General features: G+C 38.6%; 2 protein-coding genes across 3 annotated transcripts; one reads left to right on the top strand and one right to left on the bottom strand.

Moving 5' to 3' along the window:
- Positions 1-7,681: 7,681 nt before the first annotated feature.
- On the bottom strand, positions 7,682-13,798 carry LOC137128098 (uncharacterized). Of its 2 annotated transcripts, none has more exons than XM_067505799.1 (4): positions 12,996-13,798; positions 12,083-12,236; positions 8,545-8,847; positions 7,682-8,067 (listed from the first exon to the last, which is right to left on the bottom strand). In XM_067505799.1, the coding sequence occupies exons 1-4, from the start codon at positions 13,422-13,424 to the stop codon at positions 8,024-8,026; spliced, it is 930 nt and encodes a 309-aa protein (XP_067361900.1). In that variant the 5' UTR covers positions 13,425-13,798; the 3' UTR covers positions 7,682-8,023. The 2 variants fall into 2 exon arrangements, with proteins under 2 accessions (XP_067361900.1, XP_067361899.1); XM_067505798.1 differs by having other exon boundaries at positions 7,682-8,119; positions 12,996-13,794.
- Positions 13,799-18,526: 4,728 nt separating this feature from the next.
- sec61a1a (SEC61 translocon subunit alpha 1a) lies at positions 18,527-23,966 on the top strand. The gene is made up of 12 exons (XM_067505073.1): positions 18,527-18,662; positions 19,310-19,377; positions 19,477-19,542; positions 20,204-20,282; positions 20,367-20,498; positions 20,594-20,703; positions 21,252-21,405; positions 21,531-21,691; positions 21,826-22,023; positions 22,213-22,404; positions 22,494-22,570; positions 22,864-23,966. The coding sequence occupies exons 1-12, from the start codon at positions 18,656-18,658 to the stop codon at positions 23,048-23,050; spliced, it is 1,431 nt and encodes a 476-aa protein (XP_067361174.1). The 5' UTR covers positions 18,527-18,655; the 3' UTR covers positions 23,051-23,966.
- Positions 23,967-24,407: the final 441 nt, after the last annotated feature.

The following is a 24,407-nucleotide window of genomic DNA, read 5'->3' as shown; positions in this document are numbered from 1 at the left end:
CTTTACAACCTTTTAGTAACAACATGGCAGCAAATTTTTAAAAGGTTATCAGTCTCATTTAATACTTCATAGAGGCTTGTTTTGCCTAAATTACAACAACCCATCAAAATTTCTCTGCAAGCTAGATCTGGACTTTTTTTTATGTTGTTCATATTCTGTCACGTTTTATAGATAATGGAAATAGACTTAATCTTTCTGCTCAAAGGCCACATTGTTTGTTGTTTTGTTTTTTCACGTTTATTAGGTCGTTGTCATGCTGGCAGGTGAGGCCTTTGCTAGTCATGAGTTGTATAGCAGAGGATTGTCAGTAGTTGGTAGCCTGAATTTTGTCTTAAATCCTGACCTAGGAGTATAGTGTGAAAATGCAAATGTAAAAAGTCAAATTTATTTCATGTTTATGCTATTCTGTTACAAGAGATTGTAATTGTGAAAGTGTATGGTGCTTTTCAATTAGCACTGTAACCGTGATGGGGTAAGAGACCCCATCAATGAGTGTACTCACAGTACTACACACAGTAGTAGTACACCTATGTTTGTGTTTGTAAATCAAATGCATTCACTGGACAGGAAGTAGTGAATTCGATTAAGAGAAATGAAATATGAGCAGGTTGCTGACACTGGCAAATGCAGATGTAGAATGTTGCTGTAACAAACGGAAGCTGTGGAAAGATGAGTCATACTTTAGTCAGTTAATGGATAATAAACACAGAACAAATGTTTGACAAATTATACCTAAGTTGACTTTAGAGGCACATGTTAATATTGTTGGTATAACCCCTTTAAAAACATTATATCACCAAAATAATAGTCTAACTTTCTGATTTAAAACCAAGTTGACAACTAAAGAACCAATTTCATTGTTCGATGTATACTTAGCACCAATATCATTTTTTATTGTAACCTTTTTATACACCTTTTTTAATTACCATTTGGTTACTTGTGATAAGGGATACTTGTACTAGGTAAGCGTATGTAGATATTATTTTATGTTTGGGGTTAAGTTTGAATCGCTTTGAAACAACTGTGTCAGATTGGCTGAGAAATATAGCTAATATAAAGCTAAAGATTGTCAAATAGAGTTAATTGAAATAAAAAGTGATCATGTTGACACCAACACCTGGTGCTGTTTACTTCATTTAAGTGTCGTTAACATGTTTTAGACTAATATAACCATAGGAAAGCCTATTCCAAAAGAACAGACTTTGGGAGTTTTCCTTTGTTCTGCTTTCGCTTGAGACAACACAAATACAAGCATTGCAAACCTCACACTTTATGCGTCATCATAGTTACAGAGTTCATTATTAAGCAGTTTAGTTGAGGTTTTTGGCACAGTTTCCATTCAGTGGTGACATCGGTAATTTATCTGCACTGCAAATGGCTCAGATTATACACTTCAAACATGAAAAACTTGCAATAGAGCTGTTGCACTAAGCAGGAAGTATTAGAAGGCTTTAGCCACTAGCTACATACTGTTCAAGCTCTGTATTAGCTACGTAAAATGACTAGTATGTGTTTGTAATACTGCATGCACTTCATAGTAAAAGAAAGAAGGAAACCACCAGCTATGTAGTCAGCCTAATCAGCTTTCCTCTACCAGAAAGTCCATGGAAACACTGGCTGTGTGGAAAATATGCCTAGAAGGCAACATCACTTTCAGCTTGGCGCATCTTTCTATAAGAAGGATGGAGTGTTTTGCAACATAAAGTTCTAATAATTGAAAAGATACAGTAGCACATAACTGCTTGCAGCCATTGAAAGTGTAATGATGTGGGAAAATGTGTGGATTGCATAATAAAGAATTTAGTATAAGCTAATGAAGATACATTTTTGCTTTTTCATAGAGGTGAGTGACAGCATGTTGATGATTTTAGGGTTTCCTAGTTTTAGAGTTTATTTTTGTGAAATGAAACCCACTGGTGTGACTGGCGACTGCAGACCTTCTGAATCATCACGTAGACACTCTGCTGCCACAAACACATATCATCACCACTGCCACGGTCCAATTACAAATGGCTAGAACAGGCTGACCCACATGCCCACAGTTTATCATTCAGATATAAAAATATTCATGCATATGATGGCCGCAGCCTTGGCCACTAATAAGTTTATAAGTTCTCATAATTAAAGGAAAGTAGGACATTTGATTTAAGTATTAGGTTCATTTTTTTGACATATGCAATTGGTCAATGTAGCATGCACATTTGATTCATTTTGTATTGTCAGTACTTAAAGTAATTTTAATTAAGCAGTATTAACTTAATTTCTCTTTATCTGGAGCTACTATTATGCTAGTCCAGGGATGTTGGTCATATAAATTAAAGATTTGACTGAGGAACCCAAACGGCCCAAATTGCACCAAATGCCCAGTTGAATACGTGGAGCAAAATAGGGGGGAAGTATATCTTTAAGTTTTATAGTTACTCCAGAACTTTGTTCGTTACATTATTTTGGTATTGCTTTTGTATATGAAGAAATGCAGGAATGAAATATGGAACTGTCTCTCTAGTATGTGTTTGTAATTTGTCTAGTCACAGTAATGCCTACCCCTTGTGTCTCTTACTGGTTTGGCCAACCAATATGTTACCCCTTGAGTGTCTCTAAGGTTAGGTTAGTTCTGATTGTGTTCATGGTTAGAACTTGTGTTGTACTTCAATTTGTAGTATTTTACATTGTTGACCTCTTTAAGGGCCCAATTTTCTTAGTAATTAAAATTCTTTGAATATTTTGCATTTTGGGAAAATAAAAACCCACCCTTTTTTAAAATTTAATTTCTGCATCCTGTGTTTATCTGCTCAATTCCTGACAATGCATATCACACAGGACAACTGAAGTAAAGTATTGCAGACATTTGTAATTGTTTGTTGTTTTGGGGACTGGGTGCATTCAGTGATGTCAAATCCAGTTATGGTTTTATACTGGATACTTAAAAACAAGATATTCTTTTCATATTTATGATGCTTTATGACCCTATATTTGTTATGGGAAAACAAGATGAATGTCTTCAAAGGGATGGGATGAGAGAGACAAGCCGTTCTTGAAGAGATGGTAGCATGAGGCACGAGATGAGAGGGATTATCATTTTGTCTTTTCAGATCTAAAAATAACTGAACATTTCCTGCTCATCTGGTGACTAAATCTGAAAAGCAGAATTTGCAGAATATGCTTTGCTCTATTATGGCATCGAGTCAAACATGTTCATTTGGATTTAACAACGAAGCTTTCAGAAAGACAACCATACACTTGATTCCTTTATTCCTTTGTGTGTTCCATGTATTTGATGACTGAACTTGTTTCTGCATTGTGTCTCTGTTTCATGTGTGTAGGTGTGCTGGCGTGGGACATTGACAGTTGCCTTGGTGACTGGATCATTTTTTAAAAACAATTATACATCACTATGGCAACAGTTTATCTACATATATATGTACATATATACATATACATATGTACATATGATATAATATGTATAATAAATATATAATATTCCAAAAAAGATTAACCAAAAAATTGATGTTACTTGATCGTGTAATGGTAAGTGTTTTTAAATCTGGTGTTTTAAATCTTACTTAATGATAACACATGAATACACCAATCTTTTCAGATATGCAGAAGTACAAATGCATGGGTTTATGTATTTGAATAAAGATGGAAGTGTCTGAGCACATGGTTTGACAGTCAGCACAATTTAAAGGTTATGTCATTTCTTATCTGATTGCCTGATTGTGCTGAAGGGTCTTGTGTTGGTGGCCTTAAGTGGTTTCTTATACAGTCATTTTCTCATCCTGAAAAAGATAAAAATTTCTGGTTAAAGAAACTCACCAGTGAAAAAGGATATTATTAAACGGGGGGAAATTAAAGGGGCAGCTGCTGCTATTTGATACCCATAGGTCCACTCCTGCCTGCATTTTAACGTAAAAGAAAGAAAGCACATTGTTGACATTTGTTTCCAGTCTAATCACCTCTCTTGTGTCAAAATAAGGGCACATGGAAACACTGGCTGTGTGCTAAGTAAGTAGAATGCTACATCACTTTTCCACAAAAAAGCACACATGCCTCACATAAGGTGAGGCTTAACTTTTATTAGAAGTAAAAGAAAATTAAATTCCTAGAGACTAGGTGGCCTTTTAAAACAATAACTTATACTGTCTGCTTTTAACCCATGACAGTAGCATAGCCTGCTAATGTGGTAATATTTTCTTTATCATAGTGAGAAACAGTGGCTAGTTGTTTTTTCGGTTTTTGTGAAATAAGAAATTCTTCCTATTAAAATACAGGACACATAGCTTTGAAAGATAATGGGCTGTAAAAAAAATTACAAACCTCTACCTGTAGAAACAACAAATAACTGAATGCCACCATGAAACAACCCAAAAATTAGGAAACAGACTGGTGCTATATGAAAAAAGGTTTAACCTAATGGAACAATAACAGTTTTTAAAGAACTCCATCAGAAATGTGGTTTGACCAAACCTGGATTTCTTTAGATGACCACAGTCTCATAAAAGCTATTGATGACTGATCCCAACATACATGTAATTAAATGTAATTATATGTAAATTATGTAATTACATGTTTTGTGTTTTCATACCTCCACAGCTGCTCTTGTGCCAATGTAACTTAAACAACGTTAACTGTAGAAACAATTTTTTTATTTCACACATAGGGAACATCATAAAAGAAAATGTAAAAATGACTGTCCCAACAAAAGCAGGTGTTTTCAAGAGGAAGTGAATCTGATACCTGGATACAGGTGAAGGGGTTAATCTGCTTACAACCCTTCTTGAACTCTGGTAAAGTGATTAATCAGATAGTTATGCACACCCACTCATGTGGATTATTACACCTGTTGACCCTTTTTAATGTCAGGCTGGTTGTATCACAGTTCTACCTTTTTGCACCTGTAATAAATTAACTGGTCTTAATGTAACCTAGAGGTTTGTCAAAAAAGCCCAAATTTTCACTAAGTGAGCTTTGTATCTGCATAAGCAGTTTTTCTGAATGATAGGGTCAAAGATCATGGGAAACATGGATAGGTTGACCTAATGTAGACCAAATTAGCACAACGTGATATTTCACTTACGTTTTATCAAATCCCATGTAGTGCAGAAGATCAAGAACAGTGGATGTTGAGGTTGTATACACAGAGACAGGGCAGAATAGATGAGGTCGCCTGGACAGAACTGGGTAAGAGCTGGCTTTATATGACCCCAGTGGTGTCTTATTTCTCCCCAGCTGCAATCAGATGTGTCATGATGTCAACAGCTGTTCTAAAAGTTTATTTGTACCACCAAATTCACAAGGGTCTTTTGACTTTTGAACACCACATTGACTGTTTTACATATTTAAACAGCTGGGAGAAAAATTAAAGAATAAATAAACACAGAGTATCTCAGTAGTGGGTCAGACAAACACAAGAACAAAGCCACTACTCACTGGCAAAGATTCTGAGAATCTCTGAACTCAACAGGAGTGCACTGGAACATAATTTGTTTCAAAAGATATTACATAAATTAGCATTTTGATTAAAACTTTGACTAATAAAACTTTGCAATAAAACTGTGGTACTATAGATAAAAATAAATGCCATTGAAAATCAGTACATCTTTATTAATGGTACAACTAACAGTTATTTTAATTATTAATAAATCAGGTATGTTTTACTGTTATATGCAGTTTTCTCACAGTCCCAATATATATCACAATAGGCAGCGAGCATTCAGGCCCGTTCCATTCTCGAACAGTATTTCTAAATGCCTGTATGTCACTTTAGGTTTCTATTGAAACAGCCCAGCTGCGCAGTATTTGTGACTTTGATCCTGCCATCTGTGGCCCAATTATTAATCAATAATGTCAATATTAATTAATTTTAATTTCACAAAGTCCATTAGAGCTTTACCTGGTGAAATACTGAACATGAATATACACTTTATTTCTGACTTCGTTTACTTCTTCTGTTTCTTCACTTTGCCTTACCGTAAGGCTTTTCTACTCTGGAAAGCCAGTTTCTTTGTTTTACCATGTGTTTTCAGCAGATCCCTGTTCTACTCCGCAGACGCAGGACATGGTGCCCTACTAGAAGATTTTTCTTACCTGTGCACCCTCACACGGACCACATTGTCACCAGCCTTTTTTTCTCTTGCCCTGTGGGACTGCCACTCTGCAGTGAACAAGGCTGACTTTATTCCAACTTGATTCCAGATTGATTTATCAGATGTTACCCACTGGGTTAAATGACCAATATAAGGAATCAGCTACTGGCGATCTTCTGCTGTAGTGAGTATGTGTGCTTAAAATAACCCAGACAGGACATGCCTGGTTGAGAGAGTTATGAGTATACAGTTTGTAGTGTGGAATAATCTGGATTAAGCCTCTATTGTCCAGTCAAGGGTAGCAAATTCTTGGCATATTATTATGTGATTTGTCAGGTACACAACATTGTCCTGATTGTTTTGGTTTTCTACTGGCTTAAACATGACTGCATTAATCCCCCTACACATGGATTGCCTTCCCCCTAGATGACTTATATGATAGTGTATACATGTGGGTGGAGGAGATATAGGCAGGATGTTTCAATGAAAAGTCCCTTTGCAGTACACTCCTACTCATTTACAGCACATTGATGTCACAAGGAACCTTTTAATTATTCAATAAAGATTGGAGCAGCGATCACTGACAAAGGTTTCATGTCATGATGCTTTCATTTTCCCATGAAGGAATCTTTCAGCAATTTGTTCTGGTTTTGGTAGAATATTTTTGTATTCTATACAAATAAATTTGTGTTTGTCTGTTAATTGTCTGGTCTGATGGCTGTTAACTTATGCAAGAAAGATGGCTATTGGCACATTCTAAATATTGTACCGATCAACATCATGATCATCAACAAACAACTGGTCTTTTCAGACACTTTCCAATTGATTATGAAAATAACAAGTGCTACCTCGTTTGACAGTTGTGGTTGTATTTATGTTCAGTGTATACATATCAAGGTTATCACGTTACATAAGAAACTTGCACTGAGCACAGCTGTTATAGTGGGATTAACAGGACAACAAAAGCAAAAACAACTCAAAACTCCACTCCTTCGGAATATAAAGGTGCATTACACACAAAGCGTGCATTCAACTTTATTTATTAATTTGTGTAGCCTCTTCAGATTCAACTCTCTCAAAACTGAGTAGGGCAAATGGTACTTTACACTTTAAAAACAAGCAAAGCTGCTCAGAGGATAAGGCCGGTTTGTCAGTAACTTTGGTCTTGACTTAAACTACTTTTGCAACTACTGGCTGGGTTACTTTAAATTTTTACCACAACCACACATTTGCTACCAACATAGGGATCCAGTGGAACAGCAATAAAGAACACTGACGGAGAACTGGTTCGAGCTGATAGCCATGTGTCAACTAAATAAAACATTAAACAGAGATTTGTAAAGCAATAAGCACCCTTTATTAATAGCCACAGATGAACATCAGTTTCCTAAATATGTCATTAAAACACTTTGGATGCACCTGGTATGTCTGTGCAAAGTGCTTCTATACATTTTCCTTTATCATTTTCCATTTATCATTCTTGGTGATTAAGTATTATAACCTTGCCCCAGACTTTATGACCCACTATTTTTTGGTGATCTGTGTCGTGGCAAAAACTGTAAGGCAAGTTAGGAGGCAAAAAGGCAACTTACAACTGAATGATAACGGTGAATTTAATCAGCAAAATAGAGAAACATGCAGAGCAGATCAGAGCTACACTTTAGAGTGGGCCAATCTGATTGACCAAGATGTCTAGGTTGTTCAGCCTTTTATACATACACCTCAACAGCTGGGTTCACACAAAGAACAAAGGGATGAGTCAATGCAAATCAACCTTCATACAATGTGGTCAGGAGTCTTAATTAGCAAGTTCATGTTACTTTGTCCTTTTGTCTTCATTGTCTTTTAAGTCCTTGAGATTGATGATTTGTGCTGGTTCCCGTGGGCTCCCTTCTGGGAAGCAAATGTTCAGGTGTAGGTAGTTTTATAGTTGATATCTAATTAACACACTTCTTTGTGTGGCCAGAGACAGGATGTCTTGCTGGGGAGCAAAAGGTGAGGAGGCACTGGTGTAAGCAGGTTTGATACTGGGTCTGCCAAAAGTGTGAAACAGTGAAACAGTGTTACCTAGATTTTGAAATTTCCCTCACACATCCCCCCTTTTATCATTTTATGATAATTATATGATCAGGATTTATTAAGGCTGAGCAACTGTAGGGACAGTTCATTAGAAATGTTAATTCGCAAAGATTTTCAAAACATTCCATCATTATGTTCCCAGATTAGGCCCAAATCAATTTAACTCAATGCTATCAGTTTCTTTAAAAGGTAGGTTCCCAGTTGGGGATGTGAAAGGACTCAAGGGAAGCACTGTCTCTAAGTAAAGGAATACTTTGTATAGTCATTTGGTGTGAGGAGGAATGGTCAATTGCACGCTTTATTAGTCCGCATGCACACGGAATAAGGCAACACCCACACAGGGTTAGGGCAGTAATGCCTATAACGACACTGTCTGTACCTTGCTGGTCGTCTTCCACGGCGGTTGTTTCCATGTCTAGTTGGTGTTCTTCTGGGTGTAGTTCCTTTTCTGCTCCAGGTGTGGGGATCTTCTTGCAGTGGCTGGCGTGGACCCACGTGGCGTGTCCCTCTACTTTCACTGCTGTACTGGAAGTCAGCAGTACTTGATGTGGTCCTGTGAAACGTCTCTGCCTCCAGTGTTTCCTCCGGTGGTCCTTGATGAGCACCCAGTCACCTGGTTTGAGATTGTGGAGGTTGGTGTCTGCAGGGGTGGACAGGGCTGCTTTCACCTGGGGACAAAGGACTGAGAGAGAGGCAGAAAGTTTTGCACAGTAATCCAGCATCATGTCTTCATGATGCCCAGTCATCAGACTTTGTTTGATGGAATTAAGCCCTATACAATATGTTTTCCAAATATAATCTCAAATGGACTTAACCCATGTGTTGTTCTTACTCTCGTACACATATAAATGGTAAATGGTCTGCACTTATATAGCGCTTTTCTACCTATTGGCACTCAAAGCGCTTTACACTGCTTTTTATTTACCCATTCACACAAACAATCACACACATTCATACACCGATGGGGGAGCTGCTATGCAGCTGGCCAACACTCACCAGGAGCAACTAAGTTGGGGTTCAGTGTCTTGCTCAAGAACACTTCGACATGTGAACGGAGGAGCCGGTGATTGAACCAACAACTGTGAGATTGGTGGACAACCACTCTACCTTCCTGCGCCACAGTCGCCCCTATAGAACAGTACCAATGGTAATGCTTCAACTGTTTCTTCACAGCATTTTGTTAGTTTTGTCTTGACGATGCCATTTTGTCGCTCTATTGCACCTGCACTCTGAGGGTGATAAGAACAATGATATTTGAATTCAAATCCAAAATAATTTGACAAATCCTTCAACACTTTGTTGGCAAACCCAGGACCATTGTCGCTACTGATCTTTTTTGGAATACCCCAGCGAACAATGATGTCTTTTATTAGGGCTTTTACCACTGTCGATGCATCCTGTTTGGAAGAAGGGAAAACCTCTACCCACTTGCTAAACATGCAAACCATGGTCAAGCAATATCTTTTGTTTTGGCATGGTGACAATTCAATGAAGTCAATCATCCAATGTTCAAAAGGCCCATTGGGTGGGGGGTGACCTTGCAATGGCATTTTAATGGCACCAGAGGGATTGTTTGCGGCAAAGATTAAACATTTTCTACAGTATTCAGCTGCATATGTTGAAAAACCCCTGGTGTACCGGTGAGTGTTGACATATGCACACATCCCCCCCTTGCAAGCATGATCTTTACCATGAGCTAATTTTGCATACAAATGGAAATAAGCCTAAGGTAAGCAAGGTTTATCATCTGGGCCAAGCCATACTCCATTTTGTAGTGTTGCATCTGATTTTCTCCATAGAGTTTTTTCAGATATGCTTGCCAATGACTGCATGGTTGACAGGTCAGCCTGTGGGTTGAGTTCCTGTAGAAGAGAAAGCAGAGTTAGGTGAAACATTTGTCCCGTCCTGGCTGCTGCTTTTGCTGCGGCATCTGCTGATGAATTTCCTGTAGAAATTGGATCTGTTTTGTTAGTATGAGCATCACATTTTATTACTGATATTTGTTTAGGCAACAGGATTGCATTTAAAAGTGCTGCAACCAGAGTGTGGTGTGCAATGGGTGTTCCGGCTGATGTCATAAAACCCCTTTGTCTCCAGAGACAACCAAAATCATGGACAACACCAAATGCGTAAATATTGCCAGTTTTTCCTTCAGCCAATTTACAAGCTTCCGTAAGGGCTATCAGCTCAGCTGCCTGAGCAGACAGGTGAGAGGGTAGTGTATGGTGACAACAGCAAATCCAACTAGGTTTCTACCCGTTTTGACATCTCAGGAAGCAGACCCATCAACAAATAACTCTAAATCAGCATTCAAGATTGGTGTGTCTGTGAGATAAGGTCTGGGAGTACATATGGTTTCCAGAACCTCTGTGCAGTTATGAGGATCTCCATCCTCTACTGTAGGAAGAAGAGTAGCAGGATTCAACACATTACATCTTTTCACAGTGATTTTAGGCATTTCCAGCAATACAGTGTGGTATCTTAACCAACACTGAGTTGACAGATGTGCAGTTTTCTGTGTGTGTTATATGTGTGTAACAGCGTGCTGAACCATAAGTATCAAATCAGAATAGCCAACCAAGTCACGTGATGCCAAAACAGCTTTTTTTGCTGCAGCAACTGCTCTCAGACAGAGGGGAAGACCTGCTGATACTGGATCCAGCTTTGATGAAAAATAAGCAACAGGCCGCAGTTTACCCCCGTGAGATTGGCATAACACAGAGGTCATGTAACTGTCTTTTTGATCAACAAATTGAGTAAAAGGCATGTTAGGATTAGGCAGACCCAAAGTGGGAGCGACAGTGAGTGCTGCCTTAAGATCACTAAACGCTTTTTCTCCTTCAATAGTCCATTTAATTTTATCACGTGCAGAAAGTTGTTTACCATGCACCATAGCAGACAGGGAAGCTTCGCGCAAAGAGTAATTTGGGATCCACTGTCTGCAGAATGATGTCATGCCAAGGAAACTCATCATCTGTTTTTTTGTAAAAGGCTTAGGAATATTTTGAATTGCAAGAATTTGTTTTGGTGACAGTGTTTTGCCCTCTGGGGTGATCAAATGGCCCAGATATATCACTTTTTGCTGCACAAATTGCATTCTTGTAAGACTTATTTTATGGCCATTATCTGCAAGATGTTTTAAAAGGTGCACCGTATCAATTTTGCATGCGTCTTCAGTTGGACTACAAATCAGCAGATCATCTACATACTGTAAGATCGCTGAGCCGGCCGGCAAATTAAGATCTTGGAGGTTTCTGTTGAGAGCTTGATGAAAGTAACCTGGACTTTCAGAATATCCCTGAGGACAACGAGTCCAAGTATAAACCTTCCCTTCAAATGAAAAAGCAAACCAGTACTGGCTGTCCTTGTGTACAGGGACAGAGAAGAAGGCATTGGCCAGATCTATTACTGAAAAGTAAGTTGAATTAGGTGGTACCAGAGACAAAAGGGTTTGGGGATTACTTACTTCTGGCGCCCGGGGGTGAACGGCTGCGTCACTGCCTGCAAATCTTGCACAAAGCGCCACTCAGTTGGTTGACCTTGGTCTCTAATTTTTTTAACAGGGAATATGGGAGTGCGCACTGGGGAATTGTTACATGAAATTATTACACCGGCTTTTAGCAGAGAATTGAACACAGGCCTTATGTCATCGATGGCTTCCTGCTTTAATGGATATTGCTTCTGACATGGCCTGTACTCTGATTTTGGATGTACTGTCAGAGGTTCTGCATCTCTCATAAGACCTACATCATATTTATGGGCTGCCCAGAGAGATTTTGGAATTTGCTCAAGCTCTGGTGGTAAACTACTTTCTGTGATGGTATAGGCTGCAGCCTGTGCGGTGTCATGGCCATCAATGAGCTCAACTGTTCTAAAAGCTTGCACAATTGATTTAAATTGTGTACAATGTAAATCACCCTTCCTGCTGTATTCCTTCCTAGGACCTGATGCTGTTGGTTGGAAATCCTCGAGGAGCAGCCGGCTCTGCAACCATGGGCCCAGTTCTTGCCAACTCCAGTCAGAAGGTTTAGCCAATGGGATATGTGGAGTGTCCCCCTTAAATAGTACTTCCTGTTTAGAGGAGAGTGAGACAGAGGCAACCGCAGCAGTCCTTGTCCAATACACATTTGTCAAACATATCACTTCCGATTCCCCATTTTCAACATACCACTGACTGTCATATTCAACATACCACTGACTTTCATATTCACTTTATGGTCCTTCATTTACGTGTGCTGTGCAGTATAGTGTCGTATGATGTTGGAATGTTTCCACTTGTGAGCTGTGTGTGTGTGCAAAATCTGTAAGCTGCTTTGCAACAGGCGTGTTGTCAACAAGTTGCCATTTATATGCATATTGTGAGTGGATGTTAATCATCTGATTGAGCTGTGATGGATATTCTTCATCTCCCTGTTTTAAGACTTTGATTCCATCAAGTGTTGAACAAAGTACTATTCCAAATTGACACATCAAATCTCTCCCTAATAGATTAACTGGACAGTTTTGTGGCACTATGAATGAGTGTTTGATGGTCTGTTTCCCCAAACTGCATTTGAGAGGAGCAGAGCAAATCTCTTAAACAGGTTTTCCACTAGCACCTATTGTAAGACATGATCTACCACTCAATTTGGGAGGACTTGGTAATGAGCCAGTCTTCAGAACAGAGCTTGTAGCTCCCGAATCAACTAAGAAGGTCACTTCATGATTTTCAACAAAAAGGCAAATCTCTGGGAATATCTTGTACTTATCAGAATGACTATACATTGTAAAATTATGCAGATCATATCTGGGTTTTGTCTTTGTGTGGGTGAATGTGAGGGTGCGCTTCACCTGATCTGCTGTCTGCTCATGTATAGGTGTCACCTGATCCAGCATCTGCTCCCCCTGCTCATGGGCCTCATAGGAACTCATGGGGTTCCTTCTCAGTCCATCTTCTGGTGGAACATGACCACTGTGTATGTCATATGCCTCAGTTAACCGTGCGAGAAATGCTCCCACAGACTCATTTGGTTCCTGCTGTATGGCACTGATCACACTCATGTCTTGCTTAAGTGGAAACTTTGCTTGCACACCCTGCACCAGTAGTGTTACAGCGTTCCTGTATAAAGCATTGTCCTCATGTTCCCAGTCTTGCTGCTTCAGACGAAGCCTGAGATTGGAGTTGGTAAACAAGTGTCTGACCTTGTGAAAATCACATCCCAGCTGTCGCTTCAACAGGCGCTCCAGGTCCTGAAAGGTTGGTTTGTAGTCCTGCACCATGTTCTGGAAGTCCTCTCCCCACTTGTTAGCAATTCTTTTTGGGTGAGTGACTTTCTCAATTGCTTCCTTAATGTCCAATTCTGTCCAGGGGCGGAAAACAAGTGGGGGCCATGAACTCCTCCCACCTCAATCATAGGAAAAGTCAGGACATGCATACCATCTCCTATCTGTTTTCTTTAAGAATGGGGGGAAAGTTCTGTCCTTTTGATCTGGTGTGCATGGAGTGTCCTTTCACACTTCCAGGGCTGGGCTCCAGGAGTGATGACTCAGAGGTGTTGCCCCTTTGTGCTCTTTGTGTGGCTGCTGCATTTTCTGATGGGGGAGGGCTGGCTTGGATTTCCCCCTGCTGTGCTGTTTGGCTCTGGTATAGTGGGGGAGGCAGTGGAGGAGCAGAGTCCAGATCTGGATCCCTGTGAAACTCAGACAATACAGGATACAGAGGTTCAGTGTCAGAACAATCTTTTGGTCTATAAACTACATTTTCTGGTTCTTTCTGTTTTGGCCTTTCATGTTCATTTATTCATTTTATTTATTCTGTCGTCTAAACATTCTACCCTCCCTCCCTCATCCTTCCACATACTAAATGCCTTCCAGTCAGGTTGGAACACCTTATTCTTTCTTTTACTTCATTTGGACAAGGACTTGTGATGCGATCTCCCTTTCTTTCTTTTCAAGTTTATATTTTAACTGGGCTAACTGTCTGCTACTTAGACTACCCTCTTTAGGAAACCCCAATTCCCACCATTCAGTCAATTGATTACAACTACCCTTATATTTTTTGACATGTCTTCACATAATGGTGACAAATCAGTTGGCAGACTGTGCCCAGGCCAGGCGGTTATTTCTCTTCTAGTACCCAGTACTAAACCCATTCCTCTAGTTGCCATTCCCTAGTGCTACCTTTCCTTGTGCGACTCAGAGTTTACTGCGCTGCATACAACAGTAGTCAATAGCACAACGGTTCAACTAAGACAACATCTTGTCAAATACCCAACCAGTAGTGAGTTTTATAGAGCTCTCTTACCAAGTTGTGGTCTGCTTGCGTTTTTCTCTGTTGCTGTTTCACCGCCGTATTACTGTACGTATCGCTCCTGGATTGGATCGGCGGCTGGGCTCCTCAGGAGAAGAGCTTCTCAACCATAGGGGAGAAGCTCTTACTTATGCACTGCTACTGTTCGTCCATCGGAGTCCAGACCACGCATCCAATCCCACTTCTGACACCAATTCTGTCGTGGCAAAAACTGTAAGGTAAGTTAGGAGGCAAAAAGGCAACTTACAACTGAATGATAACGGTGAATTTAATCAGCAAAATAGAGAAACATGCAGAGCAGAACAGAGCTACACTTTAGAGTGGGCCAATCTGATTGACCAAGATGTGTAGGTTGTTCAGCCTTTTATACATACAACTCAACAGCTGGGTTCACACAAAGAACAAAGGGATGAGTCAATGCAAATCAACCTTCATACAATGTGGTCAGGAGTCTTAATTAGCATGCTCATGTTACTTTGTCCTTTTGTCTTCATTGTCTTTTAAGTCCTTGAGATTGATGATTTGTGCTGGTTCCCGTGGGCTCCCTTCTGGGAAGCAAATTTTCAGGTGTAGGTAGTTTTATAGTTGATGTCTAACTAACACACTTCTTTGTGTGGCCAGAGACACGATGTCTTGCTGGGGAGCAAAAGGTGAGGAGGCACTAGTGTAAGCAAGTTTGATACTGGGTCTGCCAAAAGTGTGAAACAGTGAAACAGTGTTACCTAGATTTTAAAATTTCCCTCACAATCTGCTGACCTTTTCTATAGCTCCACAATAAGTTTTGTATTTGTGTTTAAGTGAAAACCTCTGTCTGATGGATCACTCCAGTGGATTATGGGGACAATTAAATTCAGCAGTTACAACAAACCAACCTTAACCTGTGACCTCTAGTAAGTAGTACTGAATGACAATCACAGTGAAATAAACCAGCAGGAGATCAGAACAGCTGGTGACCACAGGGAGGACCCTCTAAAGCACAGCAGTGAGGGGTGTTGGTCTCTAGGAAGCCACCAACTCAAAATATTTTATAATTATATAATAACGTACAATGTATAATGCAAATAATCATAGGATAAGAAAATATATAACCGAATGGGGCTGAGGGAGTAATGTTGACATAGGGGCAGTGATGTCAGTTGTGTGCTGTGTGTCAGACAGTTTTAACTAAATATAACATTGTACTGTTGATTGTCCCAGAAGCGCAGCGGAAAGGACAGCTGAAATGACTCACACTTCTCACACTTCTCAAACTCATGGTGATCTTGTGACTCTTTACTCCCACCCACTTTTTTCTCTCAGTGTATCCCCGTCTCCCATCTCTCCTCCAAGAGCCACAGGAAGTGTGACGTTGCAGAGGAAGAAGCATTATCCTGTTAATGTATAGACCAGGATGTGGCTTTTATAAAATCCCTGATATTCCTCTGTTTTTACCTCCCCAACAGGATTCCCCTCATTGCCAGGTGCCAGTGATAATCTGCTTTACAGGCACGTGGGTAAACATGTAGAAATCAGAATTACAGGTGAATGCAGGATACTGTGGATATTGGGATTGTGTCTCGTGAGTGACCTGTTTTTGACTTCTGTTCAGGTCTAGGACGAGACAAATAAGAAAGCAAAACACTCCTCTCTTACATCAGAGGAGGGTAAACTATCGAGGCCAGAAAGAATGTGAAAAACATATGCATTCTTAGAAAAATGTTTGACTGGCTCATTCAAGTCCAGTGGTGGAAAGTAATGAAGTACAAGTACTTTGTTACTGTACATTTTTCACATATCTGTAGTTTACTTGTAGATTTAATTATGGCTAGTTTGACTTATACTCCATTACTGTTTCGAGCAAACATCTATACTTTTTACTTTATTATATTTCTAATCAATGTTGCGGTACAATTACGTCAATTTACAAATTATATAAAACGCTTTTTATATTTTTTAATACAATTGAGAGAAAGGCATAATGTCAGTTTTTCCTTCTTATTTAAAAGACTTATTTGACATATTAGCAGTATTCAAATTGATCTGGTATTCAGTAATTATTCCTTTTGGCTTCCTGAACTTGAACTCAGCGTTGACTAACTCTTCTTTTCACTCAACATGAGTAGTTTAGAAATAAAACCCCATATAGTTAATTAGTTTCAACCCATCATTTATGTTTATTACCATTAATTAGTTAATGTTTCCCAAACATGAAGCAGAATTGGTCCACAGATAAAAAAGAAATATAGTGAAATACTTTTACTTTAATTTGTTTAAAATAAGAATTATGTACTTATTTACTTTTACTCAATTAGAAATTTCAGCGTGTACTTATACATTTCCTAGAGTGCATTATTGTTAGTTTATTTGAACTTTTATATAAGTACAGTTTTTGAGTATATCCACTACTGTTCAAGTCAGTCATACATTTTGTTGTACTATACCTTTAACCAACCCATGCAAACAATACAGCAGGTGAGTTAATTTCACACTGTTTAGTACACACTGCATCTTGAGGATGCTGAGGATGAAAGCCAGTGTTATTGAACAACATAACCTGAGATAAGGCTTTATTCTGTTGGAGTAGTGCTTCTCTTATCTTTTTCTTTGTGCCTCAACACTATGGGCTCTTTGTTATCAGAGAGCGCTCTGAAAGACTGAAATCTTTCTCTGCTGCACTGTGTACTGATCGATTTCATTCATGTTAGCCATAAAATACTACTTATAGACATTTATGCCTAAATACTGAAGATTGATCTAACACCTTGACAAAAGTGGATACACAATCAGTCGTGATACAGTCTTGGTTTTCCTTATTCAGATCACAGCTGAATAGTTTGTTGGTCATTTGGCTGTTTACACAAAACACATTTTAAGTTCAAGTTTCTCATTTAAGACATGTAGGCTAGAGAATGAAAAGAGAAAAAGCAGCTTTGTCTCAAAATGTCTTTACAACCTGCTGAACTAAATGTTTTTCAGGCTAATGCTGCTCTCTGGTGGAGATATGTGTATATCCATGCTGTGAGGAATAGTCAAATAGTAAATAGCTGTTGATCCTAGAACACTCAGACAGTATACATTAAACATCTACTACATGCAGACTTTGGGCAGTTTTATTAGGTACACAGACATAGAACTGATATTGTCTAATGGATAATAACCTTCAAAATAAATCCTTCCCTTGTGTACATTATAATGTTCAGCTGTTGTTCAAGTTCCTTTATATGTAAAGATTCAACTTCACAATCTTTTTAGGACATAGGAGTGTTGTATTCAGTTTTTCAGATGTTTCCGTTGTTTTGTCCATGTGATTTACTGTATATCAGTTCAATTGGATTTAATAATAAGAATTCATCCATAATGCACTAAGGTTTCAATTTATTGCCTGTTTTTTATTTCTGTCATTCAAAGCCCAATTAATTAATTAGGCTATTAATTAACGAATCAGTTCAGGTGTATAGAACTTCACTGTACCATGGCTGGAACATTCTTGCCAGGCCTCAGAAGAGGTTAATTTTGCTGGGGGGTATACGGTACTTAAATACGTTTACTTTGATCCATATGGCTACAGATATTCCTGTGCTTTTTACCTAATATATATAAGTTTTAAATAGTTTAAATACTGGATGGATGGATAAATGAATGGATGGATAAATGGATGGATGGATAAATGGATGGATGGATGGATGGATGGGTAGATAGATACTATTTCATCTTTTACTTAACCTAAGTAAAAAAAAAAAACTAATTGCAACCAAATACATGTAGCCTACACAAGTACTCTACTAAAGTAGCCTACAGTTTAGAAGTACTTATATTTTACTGAAATACTTTCGTTTTGTTACACTTACTTTTGCTCCACTACAGGCCAAAGGCAAATACTGTTTTACTCCACTATACCTTCATTTCCCGGCTGTAATTAGGCTAGTTGCTTTGCAGAGGCAGATTGTCTTTGTGAATTATATAGAAAAAAATAATTTATTATTTTTCTCGTAGTTTTAACGTGGTAATAAAATATGCTCCACTTTACCAGCTTCTTCATATACAGTCTGGTTAGTAGCCTACATCTACTAGTAGTAATAGTAGTATTTGATGACGTGTGTGTGTTTCTCTAAACGCTTCGGTGACGTGTCTCTAAGTTTCTCCTCCCTGTGGTTCAGTAGTTAGCCGGAGTCTGGTCAGATTTACACACTGAAGGAACAGATAGGTGGACTGTTTGGACATCATGGGCAGTGAGTATTACTTCGACACTTGATTTGTTTCGAGACTAATAGCTAGAGAATGTGTAACAAGATCCAAAATGTATTTTTAAGGTTTTTTTTTTTTATCACCTTAGTTAGCTAACGGTACAGACGCTGGCATTGATAGCAGGCGGTTAACTCCTAGCTAAGTAGCAGGTTGGCAGTTTCTTTTGTACTGATATAAGCTTTTTCTGATCGGAGGTTTTTTGTTACAGTTTATTACTTAGGTGTTTTTTTATCCAAGCTGATTTTTTTGCTCCTAGTGAGATATCAGAAGCGCCACGGTGGGTTTTTTTGGCTGAGAATATCTTGTTAGCTAACTTGTTAGCCACTCATTCAAAGGCACTGAGTGTAGTGATGACGACGCATAACACAACCGGCGTAATCCTGAGCCTGTCGGTCTTAAATCACCCTCCTAATGGCAGCACAAAACGTATAACATTAATGTGAATGTCTAGCAAAATGTCAGGAAACACCGTAATAAACGCTGCTTTATTCTTCAGGAAATCACTTTGGTTTTGGTTATTGTAAATGCAAATCTGTCTTGAGTCCGCCCCCCATTCACTGCCACGTCCGGCTGATCCCCATCAGTTATGTCCAGCGTCCTCTCTTAAACACTCACATTTGCTTGTTTTCAGTCAAATTCTTGGAGGTGATAAAGCCATTCTGTGCAGTCCTGCCAGAGATTCAAAAACCTGAAAGAAAGGTGTGTATCTGGCAATATATAAACTATATGTTGGTTGTGCTTTAGCTGACAGTTGTTAAACTACTAAGTTGCTGAATTCTAAATATACTTGACCAACAGATCCAGTTCAGAGAAAAGGTATTATGGACTGCCATCACTCTCTTCATCTTCCTGGTGTGTTGCCAGGTAAGTGTTGGTATTATTTGTGGTTAATTCAATTGAGTATTGTAAGTAAATACTGTGAATGGGAATAAAATATTTGATGATTTACTATTTATAATATGTTGCACTGTCATTACACCACAGACTCACAGTTTTTATTTATGTAATATCACTTTGGTCTTATATAAAAATATGACAGCTTATATATTTCTGTTGTATGCTAACATATCAATTCTTTTGGTTTTATTTAACTACTGACCATCGCTAGTAAGTTATGTCTCAAATGTCTGTGTCTATTCCTGTTATAAGCCAACATCTCAAAGAAATCCATTCAGAATCATACAAACACAAGCAATTAGAAAATGTTTGGTGCTTTCAACTTGATTAAATCTGTGAAAAATGCATTGACTTATAATCTGCTGCTTTTTCAACAGATCAGTCAAAACTTACTAAGGCACCTACAGTGTATATTGGTATATGTAGAGGTCTATTCAGAATGTATTTACACATAGTGTTGCTATGAAAAGTTGGTATTTACACAAAGACTCTTATCATATTTTTTAAATGAAAGCCTTAAAACAAGATTTGCAGACATATTTTTTTATTTTCTTGATTTGATTTTTAATAAATTAAATTAAATGCATAACTGAAATAACATCACACACTTTGATCAATTCTTCTCCAGATCCCCCTGTTTGGCATCATGTCTTCAGACTCTGCAGATCCGTTTTACTGGATGAGAGTAATTCTGGCTTCAAACAGAGGTATTTGACTCAGCAATAATTAGGAATAATTTCACGTCTAGTCCCCAGCTGGCATGTCCTAACTTGAATATCTTCTCCTTTCAGGAACCCTAATGGAGCTGGGTATCTCACCTATTGTCACCTCAGGTCTGATAATGCAGCTTCTGGCTGGAGCTAAGATAATTGAAGTTGGTGACACACCAAAGGACAGGGCTCTTTTTAATGGAGCTCAGAAATGTAAGTAAATTCTCATCAGCTGGTGGTTTGCAAACTCTTGGTTAAAATGTACACTTATGTCCGTAGCTTCTATAACCCCTGGTAATTATTTTTAGTGTTTGGAATGATCATCACCATTGGCCAGGCCATTGTATACGTGATGACTGGCATGTATGGAGATCCCTCTGAGATGGGTGCCGGAATCTGTCTGCTCATCATCATTCAGGTGAGAACAGATTGTTTTTAAAGTATGAATATTATGACGTTAAGACCCATTATAATAAAACAAATAGATATAAATTATGACTGCTGTTAAGTTTCGCAGATGTCAGTTTAAGATCACAGGCATATCCAATACAGGATTATGGACTTTTAAAGTACTCATTATCAATACTGTAATTATTCTTGAAACAAAGGGCACAATACTAAGTCAGTTCTCACTGATACTTTACTAAGAGCATGGGGTCATTTCAGTGTATGTCAGAGAAATGTCTTTTTATGTTATAAAAGGCATAATTGTTAATCAGAATCAACAATAATCATTTGGTTTAAACCAGCTGGTTTCTAAGTTAGTTAATTTTACATTAAAAGTAAAATAAGATCCAGTGGGCTTGAAGTGCATACATATACTTATTAGGTTCAGCTTTTAAAAGAAAAGGTCAGAATGAAGAGCTCTGACTGTCCTAGGAAATGTGAATTAATGTCTGAGAATTATGTTCATGTGAGTGCCTCAGTGCTTAACCAGCTCACTGGATCCAATGTGGTCATCCACAGCTGTTCGTAGCTGGATTGATCGTGCTGCTGTTGGACGAGTTGCTCCAGAAGGGCTATGGTCTCGGTTCAGGAATTTCACTTTTCATTGCCACCAACATCTGTGAAACAATTGTCTGGAAAGCCTTTAGCCCCACAACTGTGAACACAGGAAGAGGTAAAATAATAATAATAACACAAATTATTTCTGGAATATGTAAAAGACACAATGGTAAATGTATTGGATTGTGTTGCTTTTCTGCATTCCTCCAAAGCGTGCCAATAAGTTTGTTGTTATTTTAGGCACAGAATTTGAGGGAGCAATCATTGCTCTTTTTCATCTGCTGGCCACACGGACAGACAAAGTCCGTGCTCTGAGAGAGGCCTTCTACAGACAGAACCTTCCTAACCTCATGAACCTCATTGCCACAGTATTTGTCTTTGCTGTAGTGATATACTTTCAGGTGAGCATCTTTTCTTTCTTTGAAAGCCTTTCTTTCAACTGTTTAAGTTCTAAATCTGAAAGGATTGTAAAAAGTGGGGAAAAAACTGTCTGAAATGTTCACAATTGGTCTCACACATTCACTTCTTCTAACAGGGATTCAGAGTGGATCTGCCCATCAAGTCTGCTCGTTACCGTGGCCAGTACAACACTTACCCTATCAAGCTTTTCTACACCTCCAATATTCCCATCATCCTGCAGTCTGCCTTGGTCTCCAACTTGTATGTTATTTCCCAGATGCTTTCCACCCGCTTCAGTGGCAATTTCCTGGTTAATCTGCTTGGAACTTGGTCTGTAAGTATAAATGTAACCTAAGATTTTCGCATAGGTTGAGCTTTTATTTCATTTGAAGAAACAAGTCTCAATAAATGCTTAAAGGGAGAGTCATACCATATATTGACTTTGGATATTATTTGGGCTTTAGTGAAATTGTTTTCCTGTTCTACATCCCACTGAAGCATGCATTCTTTCCCCTGTGCGTAGGACACATCGTCAGGTGGTCCAGCCCGTGCCTATCCAGTTGGTGGACTCTGTTACTACCTCTCCCCACCAGAGTCATTTGGTTCTGTTCTAGAAGACCCAATCCATGCAGTTATCTACATTGTCTTCATGCTTGGATCATGTGCCTTCTTCTCCAAAACTTGGATTGAAGTCTCGGGCTCCTCTGCTAAAGATGTAAGTTGTATCTTCATTTAAACAGGTTTTGTTAATGGTTTATTTCTAGCAGAAAGTCCTTTAGAGTTCCTTTCCTCTCCATCATTCAGGTGGCCAAACAGCTGAAAGAGCAGCAGATGGTAATGAGGGGACACAGAGAAACCTCAATGGTCCATGAACTCAACAGGTACAATCATTTACATTACACTTTATCTAAATGTATTATTTACTTACTACCTACTGACTACTACTAAATTTTAATATCACTGCATGGGATAGAGTTACTCAAGATGTACTGTAACAATGTTCTCATCAAACTCAGCAAAAAAGCCAGCAATAGCTACCAAATGTAAAATCAGTACTACATAGTCATGATGCATCCTCCTAGCTACTTGCTGCATTGTAACTAACTATAGTAACTAATTAAATAATTAAACTCTCTAATTAACAATAATTCTTTTTTTACGCTTTGTGTTCTAGGTACATTCCTACAGCTGCTGCCTTTGGTGGTCTTTGTATTGGTGGTTTGTCAGTAATGGCCGACTTTCTTGGGGCCATTGGCTCTGGAACCGGTATCCTGCTGGCTGTGACCATCATCTACCAGTACTTTGAGATTTTTGTGAAAGAACAGAGTGAAGTAGGCAGCATGGGAGCCCTGCTCTTTTAGAAAAATCTTTCCAGCTTCTAGGATCACCACCCTCCATTTATTTAACATCTTTGTGAAGCCCCTGCCTCATCAACTCTCTATGTTCTGGATGTTTGAGGACTTTCAGCTGAAATGGGACATTGTGAAGTGGTAGGGCTGCACAGCTTGTTGCTCCCTCCATGTATCGTCCAAAGTAAGACCAAGGCGAACATTTCTATTGTACTTCATCAGATTTCCTAACTGACAAATGACTAGTCACGGGGGAGTTCAGTCGTTTATTTTCAGATTGACAAGTTCTTCACTATGCAGACATACTCATCTTGGAAGCTGGTGGTCAGCTGCCTCATGTCTGCATACAAGCATTTGGCCATCTGCTTGGTGTTGTCTTTATGTTTTGCTTCCAACTTTATTTTTTTGTATACCTGCCAATCAGTTGAAGGTGTGGACCAGAAACAGAACTGTCAGACTCTGAGTCAAGTACTGTATATATTTTCCTGTGTTCTAGATTTCATTGAACATTGTCCTGAAAGAAGAGGATGTGGAACTCACATTGGGTTCTGCCTGTCAAATTAAATTCCTCATCTTATTTTAGTGAACCATCATCTGATGTACCCTTTGGGGAAAAAAAAGGATCATCACTGGGTTTTTGTTGTTGTTGTTTTTTGTATGGCATGTCCAGGGAGCTGCAGTATTAACTCACATTCATTCTTGTTACCAACTTGTTAAAATTCATTTTGTTTGTTAATTGTCTGCTCTAAACGTATGCCCTTTAATCAACTTTTCCATCTCAACAAATTCTGATTTTCTGTACATAGGCCATGCAATAAATAATTTTGAATTTATCTCTTTAAGTGTAAAATTATTCGAATATGTAAAAATAAATCAATTTCAGAACAAACTTTTAGAAAAACACTCTCAATAAATGTTTGTGGGGAAATATTTTGCTTGATTGAGACTGACTGTCTCTGACTTTACACAGGTATACTTCATATTTTTGTCACTATTAAGATATTGCAGTTGGTGCAATTAGCAAACACATTTTGATGTATTGACTATTATGCAAACTACCTAATGTTTTTGTGCTGATCTTTGATTACTTTCTCCACTCATGCCAACCAGTCAGGGGAGATGGCCATCCACCCAGAGCCTGGTTCAGCTTTTCTCACACTAAAGGGAGTATTTGTCTCAATTGATATGATTTTAGTTTTGAATTGGCACTAAAAATGAAAATGAATAAAACAGTTAATTGTCTAAAGTTCTTTATCTTTTTTATAGCTTCAGGCAAATAAGACCCTGGGAAGTGTTTGGGGTTTTCTTTTCCTCTATTATTCTGGTGCTGTAACGCTGATGGATCAACTTTATGTTGGAGCATACAATA

The sequence above is a fragment of the Channa argus genome, chromosome 5, assembly GCF_033026475.1.
Source record: "Channa argus isolate prfri chromosome 5, Channa argus male v1.0, whole genome shotgun sequence".
Taxonomy (NCBI): Eukaryota; Metazoa; Chordata; class Actinopteri; order Anabantiformes; family Channidae; genus Channa; species Channa argus.
Note: the sequence above shows the minus strand (reverse complement) of the source record. Positions and strands in the feature narration are given on the sequence as shown.